Source organism: Chaetodon auriga, chromosome 6 (genome assembly GCF_051107435.1).
Source record: "Chaetodon auriga isolate fChaAug3 chromosome 6, fChaAug3.hap1, whole genome shotgun sequence".
NCBI classification, from domain to species: domain Eukaryota; kingdom Metazoa; phylum Chordata; class Actinopteri; order Chaetodontiformes; family Chaetodontidae; genus Chaetodon; species Chaetodon auriga.
In genome coordinates, this window is record NC_135079.1 from 10,321,124 (window position 1) to 10,337,052 (window position 15,929).

The 15,929-nt window shown below is 44.3% G+C and overlaps 1 protein-coding gene across 2 annotated transcripts; it reads left to right on the forward strand.

Annotated features, from left to right (window-relative positions):
* The first annotated feature begins 675 nt into the window (after nucleotides 1–675).
* On the forward strand, nucleotides 676–15,441 carry rfx7b (regulatory factor X7b). 2 transcript variants are annotated; one of them, XM_076732831.1, is made up of 10 exons: nucleotides 830–1,095; nucleotides 3,243–3,276; nucleotides 4,663–4,747; nucleotides 5,165–5,204; nucleotides 5,296–5,418; nucleotides 5,524–5,640; nucleotides 6,626–6,710; nucleotides 6,817–7,024; nucleotides 8,813–9,108; nucleotides 9,204–15,441. In XM_076732831.1, exons 1-10 carry the CDS (start codon nucleotides 968–970, stop codon nucleotides 12,621–12,623), a joined length of 4,536 nt encoding a protein of 1,511 aa, XP_076588946.1. In that variant the 5' UTR covers nucleotides 830–967; the 3' UTR covers nucleotides 12,624–15,441. The 2 variants fall into 2 exon arrangements, with proteins under 2 accessions (XP_076588947.1, XP_076588946.1); XM_076732832.1 differs by lacking the exon at nucleotides 5,165–5,204 and having other exon boundaries at nucleotides 676–1,095; nucleotides 4,663–4,748.
* The last annotated feature ends 488 nt before the right edge of the window (nucleotides 15,442–15,929 follow it).

Consider the following 15,929-nt stretch of genomic DNA (forward strand, 5'->3'; position numbering starts at 1 on the left):
CCTTGTTGGGCAGAATTTGAATTGCACTGTATCATCAGCAAGTGTTGTCAATAAAAAGTAGTTTATAATACTCATTATGCCTTTAGTTTTCTCATTTAATTGTTTGGTCTGTTGAAAATAGTAGATGATCATCTCGTTATTGTTTGTTTTATCTGACCACCACTTAACAAACCAAAGATTTTCAATGAAGTATAAGATGAAGAAAAGCTGCTCACAGTGGAGAAGATGGAGGGAGCGGAGATGGAGTCTTTGAATGATGATCGAATAATTGAAAAACTATTTAAATAGTTTGAAGTAATTTTATTAATTGCAGAATAATTGTATAAATTGAAGTATTTCTGTACAAAAAACTTGTGGGAGGAATGAGGGTTCGTCGGGGCACACAGTCTTTTTTTTGTTGTTGTTGTTGTTGTTGTTGTTGTTGTTGTTGTTTTTGCTGCAGGGCCTCAAGGAGCTTTTTCTAGACCTGATGTGCACCATAACTCTACATTACTTTTGTTTGCTCGAATCATTCGTTTTGTTCATACTGAATATTAAAAGATCCTTGCCAAATGTGCTTCAATGGGGCCCAATATTTGCTGTTCTTGTTCTCTCCACGACACGTTTCGAATGCCATGCTTTTATTTCGAAGGAAAAATCCCTGTCTACTTCCGGGCTGGTCTGCGCTACCTGTGCGTGACTTGACGCAAGCAGCTCGTCTGTAGCTGCTGCTGGCCGCTGCAGGCGTGCTATTTGCGGCAGCGGAGAGACCTCTGCGAAATGCCTTTTGTATTCCCGGGTGTGTGTTTTTTGGGTTTTGTTTTGTGTTTTGCGAGGGTCAGATCACAGTGTTCGTAGCCATGCCCTGTGGTGGATTCAGCGGGCTGTCCTAGCTGACTGAGCCGCTCCAGCAGCGGTGGGTCCGGTGCAGCGCACAGCCGGGGATGAGGCCTACTTGTTAAAGCTCCCCCACCACCCCTCCATCGTGATGGCTGATGATCAACAACAACCTGGTCAGAAGCCTGCCTCGGGATTAGGCTCTCTTCCAGCGTTGGTGCCAGGACTCCAGGGGCCCGAGGCTAACGCGTTACAGTTCAAAATAAAGAATTCAATTTGGTAAGGATGGAAATGATCCTCCCCAAGCAGCCGCACTGTCCTTTTTCGCTAGCCGTAGCCTCATAATTAGCGTATCTAGCTTGTGGAGTGGCAGGGAGGATGTGTGCGCTGCACAAAGCGGCTGAAAATAACACGAGTGCTCCCGTGCTAAGCGCACATATCCACAGAAACACGGCGGCAGCGGGCAGAGCTGCGCCGTCTGCTTCCTGCTTATGCATTAATAACACGTTAACGTCGGGTTAGTTGCAGCAGCGGTAGCTCTGATCATTAGCATCGAGCCATAGGAGGCCATGTGATAGATGACACCTAATCCACCGGCGGTGCTGATGCTCGGGATGACAGGTGTCAAAGCAGACAGCTCCACTGAGACACACTGATTTAATGCTGCTGATGACAACAGGAGACTGTGCTCTGATGACGGGGTTAGCTTTCATTGCCTGGTCATTTTCTCTTCTGTGAAAGCTCAGTTATTTCCGTCTGGTTTGCCATCAACACGCAGCAGATTGTGCTGGATCACATTTTATTATGTGGAGCTGCTCAGATGTTATGACACACTGCACTGTAACGCTTTGTAGATGTGCTTTTGAATGGTTTGATGCACTGACAGAGTGATTTTTAGAGGCTATTGAACGTTTAAAAAATGAAATCCTTCCTTTACACAAGTGTGCAGATTTTTCGCTATGCAGCCTTTGGTGCTTTGTTATCCTTGACATCTGTCCCGACCCCTATCAGCTTAAAAAGTGCAAATACATGTATGTTTACTGTCCACCATATTATCTGTGCGTCCAGTTCGTCCTCGGAAAGTCCCACAGTAAGCCGTTTTTGCAGAAAACATTTTGACATGTCACAGCAGGAAATTTGACTTAAAGATCCGAATGGCTGAATTCCATGTAGCTGCTTCACTTTCAGGGTCATTGTGCAAATGCAAAACAGTGCAATTTGCTGCATTTTGTAGATGCAAAATTTACAGTGGTGCAGCACTACACCTGTCGATGACGTGCAGTAAACTCTGGAGGTCCATTGTAGAGGGAGGGGTGAATGAACGAGCATCTAGAATGTGATTGGACATAAGAAAAACGTTAAAAAAAAAAAAAGCACACACCTGTGTATTTATAGTGTAAGGCTGCAGTAGTAAGAGATTTTCATGGTATACAGTCTTACACAGTTATTATTATTATCATCATCAGATCCAATGAGCCTGAAAGGAGTGAAAGCAGAAGTTTTCTTTTATTTTGGGTTAAACAAACGCATTATTATAATTTCACAAATGATTTTGTCTTGGTAGACTCAACATTATGGATGTACATAATGTGGTAATTCATACCACTGTATACTGTAAAACTGGTGTACTGCTGCAACCCTGATGAGGTCCCACAGTTCTTAGTGGTTTTCAGATCCAAAACCAGCAGTGGGCAGATCAGGGTGAGGCCAGAAAACCATTTCTGAAGCTTTCCCATGAGCACAGTGAGCTCCATCAGTGGGAAGCGGATGCATGGAATCAGCAGGTCTCTTCTTAGAGTAACCACGGAGGCGTCGTGGTCAGCGAGGTGACAGAACTCCTTCTACACTGAAGGTGTTTCTCAGTGGCAGGCACAGCGAGAATGAACTCAGCCAAATGCACACAGGAGGTTGAGGGAAAGTTGAAGGTTTATCGTTCAGTACAACAGCAGCCCAGACTCGGCTGAAGTGGCCTGAAGTCTCTGGATGTCCTTGAATGGTCCAGCTGAAGCTTGGACTTCTTGAACCCCAGAGGAGGGACCTGAAGACGGCACTTCAGACACTCTCCATCCAGCACACTGACTGTATTTTAGAGGGTCTTACAGGAAGAAGACTTGAAGCTGTAAAGTGCAGAATTAAGGGTCTGAGTTCGTATAGAAATGAGAGATTGAGGATTTGATTTTTAATCTAAACATGTTTTCAGTATGAGTTACTGTGTGTTGACAACAAAAATGTCCCGCCTTGATTTCATTAACATTTTACAGCTTACTGGGATGCGGCACATTTTTTTTTTTAGCACATATGACCGTGTATCGCAATTTAACATGTTATTATTATCATTTAGGACGCGAGCAAACCTGGTTGAAATAATAAGACAATGCATGGAGGTTTTTTTAATCTGTCATATGTTGTTCTCTGTGTCATTGCAGCAAATCTGTACAATCAAAAGTGGACAGCATATTGGTGAGTATCCATAACAGACTGCTCTACTCAAACAAGCCAAGTCTTATTTGTTATCAAACACTCTGTCTGTGAGTCTCACATCTGGATTAGAGCTGTGCGATATCACCTGAATGCTCCTGAAGTCATTTCATATCCAGATGATCGTAGATACGACGCCACATTTTCTGTAAATTCAATCTGAAACGACCACATAGAAAGGCGTATTTCTTACTGAACTGGAGTTTTCTGGTCCATGTCAGACTTCTCATACTCAAACTTCATCCATGCGAGAGAAGAAGCTCCGTTTGATTGTGCGGAAGAATGCGAAGTGTCGTCCAGACGAGGAAACGTATCGCAGTAAACAGTGTGATTTGCAAAACAACTTCTGTCACCTTATTTCTAATTTTCTGCCAAGAAATCTACACAAATATCAATATAATGGATTTTTTGGGAACGTTTCATTGAAAAACTGTCCGATTTTGACTGATCCTGTGAACTAGATACCTGACAAATCAACATACTTCGTTACATTCGTGGAAAAAGTCCTGTAAATTCAATGTTACCATTAGCAATGGTTGACGAATGCACCCAGAGAGGAGGGCTAACATGGTGCAGCTGCATGGCTTCATTTCAGTTGTCCCATAATATTATTGCCCAAACCGAAAACCTAATATCCTTCTTAATACAAAGTAAAAGCACAGAACAGATGAGCCAGACAGGAAGTCAGACACCGGACCAGTGTAGAGAATCCGGTAATTTTTCAAAATAAAACATCCTGTGCAACTCCCAGTTGTATGTCAGCAATAAACACAACTAAAACAGACAAAAAAGGACACATTTAGCCATGAAGCCTGCGTCCCCAAAAGCCCAAAAATCACGGAAAGGTGACCGCACACACACGTAAACACACCCAGTGGAAATCCCAGGTCAGGCAGAAACAATATGTAAAATTAAAAGATCCGACCTCGGCACAAACAGAGAAGGACTCTGTGCTTGTAGCCGCGTAGTAAATAGCATTTCCACTCACTGCTGATTGGCTGACAGCTCTCACCTCATTCATTCAAGTATTGGTTTCCCTAGCAACAAAGAGGCAAATAGAGGAGGAAGAGGTAACATGAACGCGTTCTTAGGAACCGTTTGAGAAGTAGCTGGTCTGGAGTCAGTGCTCAGGAGGTCGGGGCGCTAAATTCAGAACCAGATACCCTAAAATTTCTGTGTACAAGTATTTTATTTCTGAACAGTTTGGCCTGAAATAAGGTTTAGAGTCTCTTGATCAACGCCGCCGTCTGTCTTGCTTCCATTACTCTCATGAAGCAAAGACGTGAAAGCTTTAAAGTCCCAGACTGCCGTTTGCTTTGTTTCATATGACTAATCCTGTTTTCTTTTGTGATGCTTTTATTTTTACAGCAAGATGTTGAGAAGTTTACAGACATCGAAAAGCTCTACCTCTACCTGAAGTTGCCTTCTGGTCCCAGCAGTGGCAATGATAAAAGGTATGTCACAGACACGCACTGAACTCAGGTTTCCACTTGGCTCTTTGGCCTTTTTCTTGTCTCACACACACACATGGCTGCTTTGTTATGGCTCTCATGACATTTTTGGCACTGTTGTCTCATTGCTTGTCAGAAATTCAAGTCACTATCCACAGGCTACTGCGCAGATACAGTTTAGGCTGACAGCTCCTTAAAATGCTAAAAATTTAGCTTTGTGACATTTTTTGGGGGGTCGTTGGTCACCGGTGAGTTTTATTTCTTCATACGAAAGTGGCATTCATTTTTCAGCTGTATGATTGATTATCATTATGAAGCAAAACACTGATATATGTAGACTTTTGCTATACCTAGCTGTCTGTGTTTCATTTGTTTCCCCATATCTATTCATCACCCCAACCCCCCAATTCTGCCCATTTGGACTGAGAATGAGAGGGGGTCCTCCACTCCTGGATTATGGTATTAAAAGTTTCTGTATTAACAAGAAATGATGCATACAAGTCGAGGACACTGCCTCACCAGATTTATTTCTCTTATGTACCAATTTCAGTGATCAGAGTTCCATGTCGTCGAGCCGTACTCAACAGATGTATGCGTTCAACTGGATACGGAATCACCTAGAAGAGCATCCAGAGACTTCCCTCCCAAAGCAAGAGGTGTATGATGAATACAAGTGAGTGTGTGTGGGGTCAGGGGAGGTGAAGGGGATCAGAGGAGATACCCTGATGCCCAGTGTGTATTACCTGATGATCTTACGGCGGATTCTCTTCTCCCGCAGGAGCTACTGTGACAATCTTGGCTACAATCCACTGAGTGCAGCAGACTTTGGAAAGATCATGAAGAATGTCTTTCCGAACATGAAAGCACGTCGACTGGGCATGAGGGGCAAATCCAAATATCCTTTCATCCTGATGAATGCATGTTTTTTTTATTTCTTTCCTTTTTTTTGGCTAGTCATGAGAGACTTTGTTAAAATAGCCTTGCTATCCATCACCTACAACCCTGATTCCATCCTTTTTGACATATACTCAGTTTAAAACAGTACAAAGACAACATTTAATGTTTGACCTCATTGATTTGAGTAAATATCTGCTTATTCTGAATTTGATGCAGCAACATGTTTCAGACAAGTTGAGACAAGAGCAACTTTACCTGTGGAACATTCCACAGGTAAACAGGTTCATTGGTAACAGGTGATTGTATCATGATTGAGTAGTCGTTCACAAGCAAGGGTGGAGCGAGGTTCACCACTTTTTGAACACATGATTGTATAAAGGATGTAACTACATGGACTCAGGGACACTTCATAAACACAAAGTTAGTTTGCAAATGATCACATTTTGTTCTTATGTACATTTTTTACACAGCATCCAAACTGGCTGCAGTGTGAATTCATGGCTCTGCTCTCAGCACAGTGGACATTTAGTTCTCATCTAAAGGCGTGCACTAAAGCCATGTGCTGTTTAAATTATAAATAACATGAATAATGCACAGAAAGATGTAAACAGCTTACCATGGAGAAATCCAACCTTCTGAAATAATTCAAAGTTGTAGCCTTAAGTTTCTAAAGCCTGCTAACATGTTGTCCTGTGGTAGGTTCATCCTAGAACTGAAAGTGTAACCCGCTGCTGCCTGAGGACTTCTGCAGGCAGATTAAAGGGAGATCCTTGGCATAGAGCTGAAAAGCTGTAGTTTGGCTTTGAGGTGTTTTTTAAATGTACAATATCTGGCGGATTTTCAGAGAAGGTAACTCGTTGGACCTCGAGGAGAATGATGAGAATAGATTAGACACGAAATAAGAATTTGGCCAGAGATAACCTAAACCCAGCATGTTTGATATGTTTCTACACAACCTTTCAGACGCCTTAACTCCTTCTCACATACTGTTATAGCGGGTTAAGGAAGAAAGCTTTTGTTCACATGCCATCTTTACCCAACCTGGATCTGCAGAAGTCTGGCGATGGGGTACGTTACACTGCAAAAAGGAAAAAAAAAAACAGTTAATATCAAGTCAGACTTTTAAAATGGTCTGGTGCTCATCCCCCTGCTGCTCTCTTCTGTTGGGCTGTAGTGTGAGCTGATGGAGCCGACGGGCCAGTCCCCGAGCGCTGAGGACGAAATGAGGTCTGCAGCCTGTGGACTGGTGTGCGAGTGGGCCCAAAAGGTTCTGAGTCGTCAGTTTGACAACGTGGAGGACCTGGCCCGCTTCCTGCTCAATAGCCACTACATTGGTACTAAATCCATGGCTGCACTCACTGTTATGACCGGAACCCCCACAGGTACAGCTGTGATCTGCTGGTGTGGTACTTTTACTGTTGTCTTAGTCTGTTGTGTGTACTCTCATCCTGTACTGTACATCGTATTTGGCAGAATCATCCTAATGTGTTATTGGAGGAGGGAAATGTTAAGTGTAGCTGCATGTCTGCGTCACATCATGACTAACCACGCCTGATGGACTCTGGCTGTACAGTTTGAGTCTCAGCCAACGTTAAATGTTATGTCGTCCCCACGGGTCAGACTCCATGCTGTGTCCACACTGAGCAGTCAAGCTGTGTGTTAACACAGTGAGCTGGGTGCCATTGACGGCTTCCACCTCGAGCTGGTTCCCGACTGCTAGAGCCTGGTCCAGCGACAGCTTCATGAGATAGCCCACACAGTCTGACCTTAAACCACCGCTTGACTGCGAATTGAGCTTCATATTTGGCCTTGCTTGACCCAAGATGATGACTGCAGCCATCAAGTTTCACACTAAAATGTCCTCAAGCCTCCGCATGTTGCAGTCTGAGTGTAGCTAAACAAGAAAAAAAAAAAAAGAGTGTGTGGTCTAATCACTATCAGACCTTGGCACTGAAACCCCAGCAAGCAGCAGAACACCCACAGGTGCAGATGTCCTCTGATCTGCTGGTGTGCTCTGTGTGTGTGTGTGTGTGTGTGTATGTGTGTGTCTGTGCATCATAGTTGACAGAATCATCTTAATGTGTTACTTGAGGAGTGATATGTTAAGTAAAAATACAACTCTTTCTGTTTATGTTTTATTGTCCTCATGATGATCACTAATAGACATCACAGTTTACACATCTACTCCCTGAAGGTTTAGCTGTTTTCTTCATGTGATCATGCAAGTATTCTAAAGTTTGCACACGTGTCTCCCAAAATAGCGAGTACAGCTGTCCATGGTGCTGAAAATGTAACTAAGATAAAGGTGGGGTGAGTCATTGTGGAGAAAGATTGTTGATGATCGCTGAATTGCAAATTCAGGTCGGTCCACTAACTGACTGTCTGTACTATTCCAGCCAATCAGCAACAGGTGACATCCATGCTGGTGCACAGGACGGTGTGTGGGGACAGGACGGAGAGAGATAGAGAGAAAATCTAGCATGCTAACGTGTAATCGTATTGTGTAAAAGGAGAGACGGCAGTATCAACATTCTTTCTCCAGAATGACTCACCCCACCTTTGATGTGGCTGTCTGTAACCAGTCTCATGCTAACCACACTCAGAATGGCATTTTAGCTTTGCAGCATGAAAGGCTGTAGTAGCGAAGTTGTTTATATCAGGGGACTTTCACAAGATATGCGTATTCTAGGTACATTTATTTTCCTACTGAGTACATCATGAAAATGTAGCCCAGTGTGCCACTCGATGTCAGCCTGCCTCAGCTGTTAAGCACAAATTAAAACAAGCCTAAAACCAAAACGAACACTTTCTCTACCCTTCTTCAAGAGGAGCAGCATCAACAGTTCACGTCATCATTATTTACATGTTCATGAATGAGGTCTTCACTGTCCATCAGTGAAGAATGATGACTAAAAAAAAAACCCATCTCACACAGCAAGTTCGATGGTTTGCTGACAAATGAGAATGAAATTAATTGGAAGATTTATCTAATGTATGGATTAGGGTTTTCAATTTCAAACCTTTTCACAAGGTTGAAGTACTTGATAATACTTTCAAAATATTCGTGGCACTGCAAGTCCAGAACTTCAGAAAGTGCTGCTTTTGGCCGTGCCTGGGTTAAAGTGTATGCTTGCTAATCATTATTCTTGGAATTTTTCCTCTCTCGACAGGAATGAAGACACCAACGCCAGCCTCTGCGTTTGTGCCCACAGCTGAGGCAAACTCTTTCCAGCCCCAGGTGAAGACCCTGCCCTCTCCCTCTGTTGATGCAAAGCAGCAACTGCAGCGCAAGATCCAGAAGAAGCAGCAGGAGCAGAAGCTCCATTCACCCCTGCCCAGTGAGACCCAGATCAAGAGAACTGAGGCCAGTACCCCTGGCCCCACCATCCCCTGTGGCAGCCCTGCCCTGCTCTCCCCTCAGCCCACCATAGGCATCGTAGTAGCAGCCGTCCCCAGCCCAGTCACGGTATGTGGCTCAATTTGTCTCACAAATTATGCTCTGATTTGTTATTAATAAATGTTCCTTGATGTAATTTTGTGTTCTCGCTGTTGTTCTCCCAGGTACAGAGAAGCAGGCAGTTGATGACCTCGCCCAGCCCTGTTGGGACAGCAGAGGGGAAAGTGTTGCCTGTGAACTTCCAAGTGGTCACTCAGTCTCTCAAACAGTCCCCCAAAACTCCCCAGAATATCCCAGCTAGTCCTGTGGGGGACAGGCTGGCACGACACGGTACACGGTACGCCCAAATTCTGCCCAAGCCCTCTGCCACCAGTGCCATCACGCTGCGCTCACCCCCCACCCTGCTCATCACCAACAGCCCCATAAAAACTGTGATGCCCACTCCCCACGTCAGCTCAGTCAATGTGGTGAAGATGACGGCCATCGCTCTGGCTCCCAGCAGCAGCAGTGCTACCGTGCGTCCTGCCTCGGCAGGTGTGACCACCACGGCTGCTTCGGACGATTCCGTGCAGCCTCACGGTGTGAGCTCGATTGCTCCTCAGTCTCCTGCGGTCAGACCCAGTGCCCCAGTCTCCACCCCGACCCTCTCCACTGACACCAAAGTTGTGTCTGAAGCTGGAAATGACAGTAATCCCACCCCTGGCACAGAGAAAACAGCTGCTGGGGCCAAAGAGGAGAGAATGGCGAAGTTCAGGGCTGCCAGTGAGCCAAGCTTCCTGGTTAAGTGTTCTCCAGGGTCAGACAAAGGTGTAAGGATAAAAACTGACCCCACATCCCCTCCCACCTCAGTAGCTGTAGCTGGGACTCAGGACAGCAATAACAGTAACTGCCATGACAGTACTTTGTACTTGACTGTTGATAATCAGAACTCCAATGGCAACACATCATCCAATGGCTCCTCCGCTGTTACCCCAACGTTGAAGGATCCCTGCTCAGAAGCCAAGAGCCCCAGGAAACGCACAGGCTCAAGCGGGGAGTCCCATGTGATTCCTGTGAAGAGGGTGTTTATCTCCCAGCAGCCACTGGCTGTAGTTGACAATCCCAAACTTGGAGTCAGTGCTGCAGTAAAGAGGATCCCTAGACCGGGAACCCCTGCCAGGCCAGAGAGTGCCCCCTGCAAAGTGACTGTGAAACACACCACCATAGGGCCCACACAGATCCTTGCACTCTCTGACTCACCCATCACACACACTGAGGGCTCCCAGACTGTTGTCAAACCCCAAGCCTTGGTGGTGAAGCACGAAGACCATTCACTCAGCACTGATACCAGCACTGGAGCAGCTGGAAACAACACATCTGATCAGGCGTTGCTGCAGCAAATCACCGGGGACCCTCGTGCCATACCAGCCAACTCAGGAGCACATGAAGCCTCTGTGATGAGTGACTTAAAGAGCACAATATGGGAGGAGGGACAGCTTGATGAGCTTCGGAAGCAGGCATTTGTTCAGCAGATACCAGCAGAACACAAACAAGCCCCTACTGACCAACTTGCCATTATAGCTCAACCTCCTGAGGCCTCAGGCCAGCTCACCCTCACACAGGAGATGGTTGACTTTGCAGGTTCTCAGCCCAACATGGACTACTTTCCGTTCAATGATGACGACATGACCCAGGACAGCATCGTGGAGGAGCTCGTTCAAATGGAGGAGCAGATGAAGCTGAAGGGTCTCTTTGGTAGCTGTGTTGACGTGTCTTTACAAGGCCAGTCAGCCAGCAGCCAAGGCTCTATCTTAAATGCTCACCAGGCCGGCAATGCCTTCTACCACTCTGCCCACAGCAGTACCACTCCTGTCCAAACTCCCACTCCAACACCAACCCCAACCCCAACACCCACCCCCACCTCTGAAATGACGCTTGGGCACAGCTTGACAAGAGAGAGCCCCTGCTCCCGTATGGCTCCCATTACTCCGGTGGATGGAGCAATGGGTCGCCACACCCCCATCAGCACACCACTGTCCAACTGCAGCAGTAGTGTCCCCCCCAGCCCAGTGGAGTGCAGGAACCCTTTTGCATTCACTCCCATAAACTCAAGCATCACAGGTTATCATGACGCTAGCATTGTCTCCAGCAGCCCTGTTAAGCCAATGCAGAGGCCAATGGCAACACACCCAGACAAGGCCAAACTGGAGTGGATCAACAACCGCTACAACAGCAACTCTGCAAGTCCTTTGTCCAACCATAGCATTGGCATTCTGCCCAGCTACCAAGACCTGGTTGATGACCAGTTTCGTAAGCCGCATGCCTTTGCAATTCCCGGCCAGTCATTTCAGGCTCAGTCGAGACAGGATGCTGCTCACTTTGGCCGTTTGACCCCCATTTCCCCAGTGCAACAGCAGCAGCCACAACAACAACAACAACAGCAACAACAACAACAGCAGCAGCAGCAGCAGCAGCAGCAGCTTGTAACAGGTGTGACTACTCCCACTAAACAAGAGAGTTTTGCTGTGCCTGCACCGTTAGACAACAAGGCATCAACATCATCAGCATCCAGTACTTTCCGTTGCCGCAGCGTTAGCCCTGCAGTGCGCCAGAGAAACTTCAGTGGCAACACTGGCCCTCCAACCTCCACCACGAATACTACCACCACCACCACCACCACCACCAGAGCTGTGATTTCGCCCTTTAACTCCCCCATCACATCCGAGGTGCTCAGCATCTTGTCCAACAACCAGGCGGTCAGCTCTGTCCACAGCATGGTCCAACGTAGCCAGTCTGTACCTCTGAATATCATGATGCAGAGTGAGATGTTGCCTGTTCAGGGTCAGAGTAACACAGCCAAAATCACCAATGTTCTTCTTAGCAAGATGGAAGCTGATGGCGATGATTCTGTTCGTGGCCTAGGTATAAACAACCTCCCCTCTAACTACACGGCCCGTATGAACCTCACCCAGATCCTGGAGACCACCCCTACGTTTGCTGGAGGAGCAGCTCACCAGACTCAGCTGCCTGTTAGCTCCAGCCCTGCTGCCTTTGAGCTCCAGCAGCATGGCTACCTCACCACTGGCAGTGGAGAACAGGTGACTTTCTCCACGGGGGACAGCCAAGCACAAGCGGGTCCTGGTGAGCAAGACCAGCAGCAGCAGCAGCAGCAGCAGCTCCAGGAGAATTCTGTGCAGACGCAACCACAGCTCCTCCTCCAGAGCACACAGCAGCAGGAGGTGGAGGACGAGCAGCAACAGCTGGATTTCAACAACACTGTCAAGGACTTGTTGGGCGACGATGGCCTCAACCCCAGTTCCCAGTTGGTGGGTCAGGTAGCTTCGGAGCTCAACGCTGTGGCGTCCGACTTCTCAAACGACATCAGACTGACCTCAGATCTGTCCAGTAGCATCACTGACCTTAACACATTGGACACCAACCTGCTGTTTGACCCCAACCAACAGCAGGAACAATATGAAGACTCAACACTGGAAGAACTGAAGAACGACCCGCTTTTTCAGCAGATATGCAGTGATACTGTGAACTCTGGTTTTGACTGGCTAGAAAGCAAAGACCAGCCTACTACAGTAGAGATGCTGGGCTAATGTTATCTTTTACTCTGTATGAGTTCTGTTCTCTGTTGTTTGTTTGGTGCGTATGTAGTATATCTGTTTTTAAACTATAGTTTGTCGGGATTTGTCTGGACTTTTCCATTCGTTCTGTTCAAAGTGCCAGGCGTACCAGAAAATCTCTCCTACTGATGTTTAGTTACTTCTCTCCTTTTTCATTTGTCGCCCAGAGTTTCAGTACTTAACCACTGTTCTCCCTCATCTGAAATTAGACATGTAAGCATTTCAAGTAAAAAGTGTGAGTACTTGGTGGCAGCAAAGAGCAAGGTTGTATGGTATGAACTTTAAGAGAAGCAGAATCTTCCATGTTATAACCAATCAATAATGCAATATTTGTATTTAACAAACACTCGATGAAAGTGAGATGGAAATTTGGCACAAAAGACCAAAAACGTATGCTGTTGTGTACTATTTTAAGTGTGTGCAGTTCAAGTTCAACCAAATGGAGACAATATTGGGATTGTAGTATATGCACATAATAGTTGTAGTACATTTGCCTGCCATATCTGAATATTAAAAAGGGTAGCATCTTATGCTGCCAGGTGCTGAATTTCTGACATAATCTTTATACTTTATCATATACCAAATCAGTGGAAAACTGATTCACATCTTAGCATTGTCCAGGAGTGAAATTTTCTTAAAGCCTATACTTCTTGTACTGTTTAATATCTTATAAAGGGAGTAGATGAATCAGTGGGGAGAAGATGGGAATTCAGGCCACTTTGTGGACTATACATCGAAAGGAATCAACAACTGGCTGCCTTATTCCCAAAGTCCAAGGCCTTATGCCATCTGTAGAGTGACTGTATATAGTAAAATGTTCAGAATCTTCAGAACCATCCAGAGCTTCATCATATCAAGGCAGCTGTTACTCTGATATTTTCAGTACTATTTCTTATTGTTTTCGTTTTGCAGTGTTACAATATAGATGCGTATTGTATAGGCTAACAACTACACTGTGTGTGCCCTTATCAATAATGGATTTGGAGGAATTTGATATGCTGTCATTTCATGAAAACCATGGCAGGCACACTTTCAGTCATGAGATTTTTTTTTTGGCATGCTATACTCCCAGCTTGGATTAGAATATCAATGGTATGGAGAAGGCTCAGTTATACAGAAGGCTAGAGGCTGACATGTTCTGTTTTGATGTCATCTTGAGATCAAGAGGAAATGAAATTATGTTTGTGGAGAATCCAGCCTTATTTCCATACCAAAGATGATCTGTTTGAATAACATAAGAGATTATTACACATAGAGACACTCCTAGTAAACATTAACAACAACGGGAAACGGGCAGCCTCCGAGATATAAAAGAGTTTTATCGCATTTGGGGAAAAGGATTAAGTTGCATAAATCTTATGTACAGTGTGTAAATTTGTGATATGGTCACTGTCCTATGTTTTATAGGTAACCATGGACCTGAAAGCATGTTGAAACCATCACTGCTAGCCAGGTAGGCTATGTGATACAGTAGGATGCTTGCTTGAGTTTTTGGCTATTGTCAATGTTGTATAAGTCATGTTTAAGCTCCATCTGTAAATAGGATAGATACATAGAGATTTGATGTATCAAGACACTATATTATGGCCATTATTCTAGCTAAGTATGTGCCATTTTAAAAGAAAAAAATGCTTAACAGATCTATAGTCGGCAAGATACTGTATGTTGTGTGTTACATTTCTGGCTCAATGTGTCGTAAAAGTAATGCTGTCTGGTCTCGCTTGCTGATTTTATTTTACTCTTTTCTATTCAAAGATAATAGGTCTCTGCGGTTGAAGAAGTGGTGTGTGCTTTGAGCAGGATCAATAGCATGGTATAATGAAAAAAAAAAAAGTTGTGATACTGTTAGCTGGTTGCAGACATCTCTGTGACAGACATTGTGCTCAACGCCTTTCAGCAGACACTGGAAAAACTCAAGTTTCAACAAACTTTGGAGGTTCACATTATTGCACTAAATTTTTATGACACATGGCTTTGCCACATCTTTATGGACAAATGTAATGATGGATGCCCACAAAAAAAAAAAAGAAAAATTTTTTATGACAAGATGAGTAGGGAGGTTAAATGTCAGAAAATGACTAATTGTCTTGTAGCAAAATGTGCATTAATCTCAGTGAGATACACATTTCTTACTCATTCTCATACATGAGAATATAAAGCATTGAGGGAAAAAAAAGTTAAGTAACCTTTTAAAACCTACATGCTCATTATGTTGATAAATGATTGTACGCACGCATGTGTGATGACTTCTGTTGTACTTTGTATTCTTGGTAACCACTGTCTTCTGTGATTTGGGCAGGTTCTGTTAACCAGACTGGCGGTGCTAGTTTCATGAGTTCCATTACTTTTGTTATGTGCTGTTTACTAAGTTAATGTTGTTCTATATGTTATGTTGATGACTGTTTTCTGTCGATTTTACATATTCTTATTTTGCAAAATGCATTTGTGAAGAAATTTAACATTTTCTCTTAATTTTGTCTTTAACAATAAGGCACTGATATTTGAATTTGAATGAAGGAAATGCACCTCTTTATGAGTACAGGAGCTCCATCAAGCAGTGACTCTGATTCTTTACCTTTGACTGACCCAGAACCAACTCTGTTTGACTATCTTGTCCATTTCTACCAGTAGAAAAAAAAAAAAAACCCTCCTCTGTGGTGTTGTCTGGTGTACTGCTTACTGTACAGTAGCTTGTTAATATTGCAAACGCGTTGTTTCTTTTTTCAATGGAAAGTACTCACTGGTGAGATTTTTAAAGTGGTTTTAAAAGCCAATAAACTTTTTTAAAGAATGTCCTTGTGTGTTTATGTGCAAATGATTTTGTGTTTCATTGCAGTAAATAAAAAGATGCTTCAGGTCATGAGAAGTAATCTTACAGGACTGAGCAAACCTTATAGTTTAAAAATAGCTACACTTGACATTAATAGTTGAATTTATTAGCCAAACAGTGTTCTATATTTGGTGTCATTGTCAATGCTAGTACAATGTCACTGGGTAATGAAAAGATTTTAGGGAAGAAATCAAGGATCTTGTCTCCAATACAAACATTTTGACTGGTCCGTCCCCAGCTTATGATATGAAGGTATTGATTGTAGCCAAACATGCTAATGCTAAGGTTTTTCATTTTTGGTCAAACATCACACACTCTTTATATTTTAGCAGTCAAGTCAATGCAAACTCAAAGCCTTTCCATCAACGTCTTGGCAGAAGGTTAGAGGTCATCAGCTCTTCAAATGACCTCTAAGGTCAGTGGGGGGTGGCCTCTCCCAGAGATGAGCT